The sequence below is a fragment of the Nematolebias whitei genome, chromosome 7 (assembly GCF_014905685.2).
Source record: "Nematolebias whitei isolate Nwh7 chromosome 7, NemWhi1, whole genome shotgun sequence".
NCBI lineage: Eukaryota > Metazoa > Chordata > Actinopteri > Cyprinodontiformes > Rivulidae > Nematolebias > Nematolebias whitei.
The window spans coordinates 49,492,135-49,496,115 of record NC_056504.1 but is presented as its reverse complement, the minus strand read 5'-3'; the positions used below and the strand labels follow the sequence as shown (position 1 = coordinate 49,496,115).

Here is a 3,981-nt window from a genome sequence, read left to right as displayed (position 1 = left end):
CCTGGTGTAACGAACGCTAGGAACCCAAACAGAAAACCCAAACCTGGTGTAACGAACGCTAGGAACCCAAACAGAAAACCCAAAACAAAAACCAAAAATTTTAACCACCATAGTTTAGTTTCACACATATTTATTTATTATTTTTGGCCATTTTGGCTTAATATATGTTTAATATATAAAGACTCAGTGGAATTTGTCATGTTTTTATTTTTTCTATTTTAGAAGTTGGTACAGACCAGATCAGTTTTACTATTAACCCAAGAACTTGGAGCTGGTGGACCACGGTCCTGCATTCTTTACCTAAACAGACTTTTTACAGGCGAAACCTCCCAGGGGTGCCATTTGAAGGCACAAAAAGTAGCTGCACAAACTCATAAAAAACAATCACTGCTTTACCTAACACAGTTCTGAACTGTAAAAAGTTTCTGCGGTCTGTTTGGAGCCCGTGTGACCCTCTCAAACTGTCAACGCTCGGCTCGTATGAACACAGTTTCCCGGAGGCTTCGTACCTGAACGCAGCAGAGTGGAGGAACAATGAGACACGTGGGAACCTGAGCCATGGGTCGGTCCGGATACGAAGGCCAAACAGCATCACAGGCTCGCTGACGGCGTCTCCACCGCTGCATTTTACACATTTTAAAGGCAAGTTTTAGTTATTTCTTTGGGTTTTGGTGGACTACAGCTTGATTAGAATAACAGTCACTGAAATGGAACAAACCCGAGGCAACAGTCTAGATGTTTCTTTGGATCATAAGTGATTTACAACACTGTGAACAGTATTTGTTTTTCTATTCAGCAAGAGGATCTCAGATGTTCAGGATCAGCCAGGAGCTGCCGATGATAACCAGTTGATCATCATCAGTGGGACCAGGTGTGTCTTAGCATAATTCCAAGAAGGAAAGACATCAGCAATTACCTCAGAGAAGCAACTGTTGGTGCCCATCAATCTGAGAAGGGTCAGAGTTTCTTTCTAAACTACCTGGAGTCCATCATTCCACAGAGAGAAAGATTATTCACAAGAGAAAAACATTTAAAACAGCTAATAGTATTCCCTGAAGGGGACGTCCCAGAAAATTCACCCTTAAGGTCAGACCATGCAGTGCTCATAGAAATGAGCTCCATCTCAGACTCGACAGGCCTCAATCAGCAGGTCAAAGGTCATGGCGTCTGCTCTCTAAAAACAAAATGGCAGCACCACTTAGGTTTGGAAAGTTTCATCTGAAGGACCCACAAGACTTCTGGGACAAAACCAAATAAAATGAGACGTTTACCCAGAATGCACTGCAACAAACACCTTATCCCAGCTGTCAGCCACTGAGTCGGCCATAAACTTCTCTGCCGACCAAAGGATTCCAGTTGTTGTCATTTTGTGTTTCAGAGTTTGTTTTCTTTTAGAGATCCTCACAGGTAAAGTCTTCACTTTATCTCAGTAGAACTTAAACTTGTAAAATCTGCTGCTTACCTGTGACCCGAGCATAAATCGGCTTTTCAGAGCTGCGTTCCTTCAACTCTGATCTCATTCAAACTCTTGTGTTGGGCTTTTGTGGTAAAGTCTGACCCAAGGAAATCAATTCACACAACTCTAGGAAAAGAAAGGATTTAATCCCAAAAATCAAAAGCTGATGTGCCAGCGGGCCAAAAGAAAAAGGAAACTGAAACACAAAGAGCAAATATGGGGTGGCAAATATAAAAGTAATCAAAGACATGAGGGCCGTGAAGGAGGAAAGAAGCAAACAGAGCATGACGAACAGGCGACCAAGATCCAGGGGTATAAAAAGGGTGGGAGTGATGAGACAAGTGGAGACAGCTACAGGCTACAGGGTTATTTTGCTGCTAATCTTGAAATAACTAGTTCCCATGAACCAGCCTCCACGTGTCCCTTCCTCTGGACGGACTCTGCTAACACACCGAGTGTTCAGTCTTTACTGTCTCCAACTTCCACTACCCAGGTGTGACTTCCAAACTCAAAGCCTTCAGGCCCAGAAGAGAACATGTGGCTGTCCTCTCAGGGTTATCAGGAAGCTGCTGATCATCTACTGGTTTCACACTGGTCAGATCTGCAGATAGAACGAGTTTCGGATCAGCAGTGTTTGGGTCCAGAATGATGGGGGTGTAGTAGACCATGTCCTTCATGTTGTTCCAGATGTTGAAGGCCAGGTGTTTGGCCTGGTCTATCAGAGCTCCTGAGGGCATCTGTGGATCCTCCAGCAGGGAGCAGCGCTGGACTCTTTCCACTGCAGCCTTGTAGTTGTGCAGGAAGAAGACATCTTCAGCTCTCAGCTCCTCCTCTGTGGCTCTGACTGTGTCTGAAAGAGCTTCCATCTCTCTGCTCAGAGCCTCCATCTTCTCCTTCATCATCCCACTCTTCTGCTCCTCTTCCTCCTTCAGAGCAGCCAGCCTGACCTCCTCTTCCTCTGTTAGAAACTGGTGAAGCTTCTTAAACTGCTCCTTCATCTGCCTCTCTGTGAGTCGAGCCTGGACCTTCATGTGTTCTGCTGTCTGATCAAACTTAGAGTGAACTTTCTTCTGGACCTCCAGCTTCTTCTTCAGTGGTTTCAGAGATCCCAGCAGATCCTCTGCAGCTTCATCGATGGGTCTGAATCTGTGGTCGGTGTGTTTCTTTGAGTCTCTGCAGACGAGACAAACTGGTTCCTGATGGTCCAGACAGAAGAGCCTGAGTTTCTCAGAGTGCAGACTGCAGAGAGCCTCTGAAGCTCTCTGATGGTTCTCCTGTAAGAAGGACTCACAGATGTTCTTCAGAGCCCGGTTACAGGCTGGATCCACATTTGAAGATCTCTTCCTACAAACAGGACACTCCTGTGCTGGTTTCTCCCTCCACCAGTTCTTCAGACAGACTTTACAGAAGCTGTGGCTACATGGCAGAAGAACAGGATCTCTGAAGACCTCCTGACAGACCGGACAGCAGAGATCCTCCTCGGACCTGGAAGCCATTTAGAAGATGAAAATACAGCAGACATTTTCAAACAGGATGTGGTTTCCCTCCTTCACAAAGTTTCTTCACTTTCTGTGTCAGTTGTTGAGATTTTTCGGCCAGCAGCAGTTCTACCTGAGTGTTTCTGTTCTCTCAGTTATTTTTAAACCGATGAAGTGAAAATGAAGTTTGTGAAGTTGGTTTGATGAAGTTTGGTCTCATCTGGTTTTTGATGCATCTCTTCCTCAGATCTGAACGATAACTGATTGTTTCCTGTTTTCTTTTAAACGACTGGCTGATGATTAAGGTGCAAAGAGCATGTGAAGTGTTTGCACTGATTTCAGATCAGCTCTACTTTTTGTCCAATAAAGCCAACACCTGAAGCTTATGCTAGTGTTGCAGGTATTTTAACTGATCTAGGATCAGTTGTTGTTAAGAACTGAGGGGAAAATCCATCAAAGCAGTGCTTAAGTTTGGTGTGGTATGTGATGAAGATGGGGGACACCTGAGTGTTTGGTACCCAGCTCATGAGCTCAGGAGGGTTTTAATCCTGCCATGCTGTAATAAAATACTGACACTGTGTTAGAATAAAATCTAGGAGTGAGAAGAACATCTAATCCTGGTCTCTCAGAGGAACCATCTAGTCTCCTGGTGCTGCACCTCCTCCATTCAACTACTTTCACTGCTAGCAACGCTAAAAGAAGCAAACAGCGTCGCCGTCCTGCTCCTTGTAGCCTCACTGCTGCACTTTCTGTTGAATTTCAGAGAAACGTCTGTGTGGCTGGAAGCTAACAGGCTAACAAACACTACAAGCTAAAAAAGATGAAACTCTCCTCTTAGTATCATTCTGACACAGAACAGAAACTGCTGTTTCAGACCTTTCTTTTGTGTTTATGAAAATAAATAATACATTTTCATGTTTTTTTTTTATGTCAAAGCTACAAAGAGCCGCAGACCTTTGTTTTAGGATCAGCCATGCGAGGAGGTCCAGTACAAGGCCCAAGTACAGGTACTACGTGCTAACGTTATGCTAAATAACTGCCCCACCA

General features: G+C 44.5%; 1 protein-coding gene across 1 annotated transcript; it reads right to left on the bottom strand.

The window, feature by feature from the left end:
- Positions 1-1,915: 1,915 nt before the first annotated feature.
- On the bottom strand, positions 1,916-2,952 carry LOC119412889 (tripartite motif-containing protein 35-like). Its single transcript, XM_037679925.1, is given in 2 exon segments — positions 1,916-1,990; positions 1,993-2,952. Coding segments are annotated over 2 exon segments (1,035 nt in total).
- Positions 2,953-3,981: the final 1,029 nt, after the last annotated feature.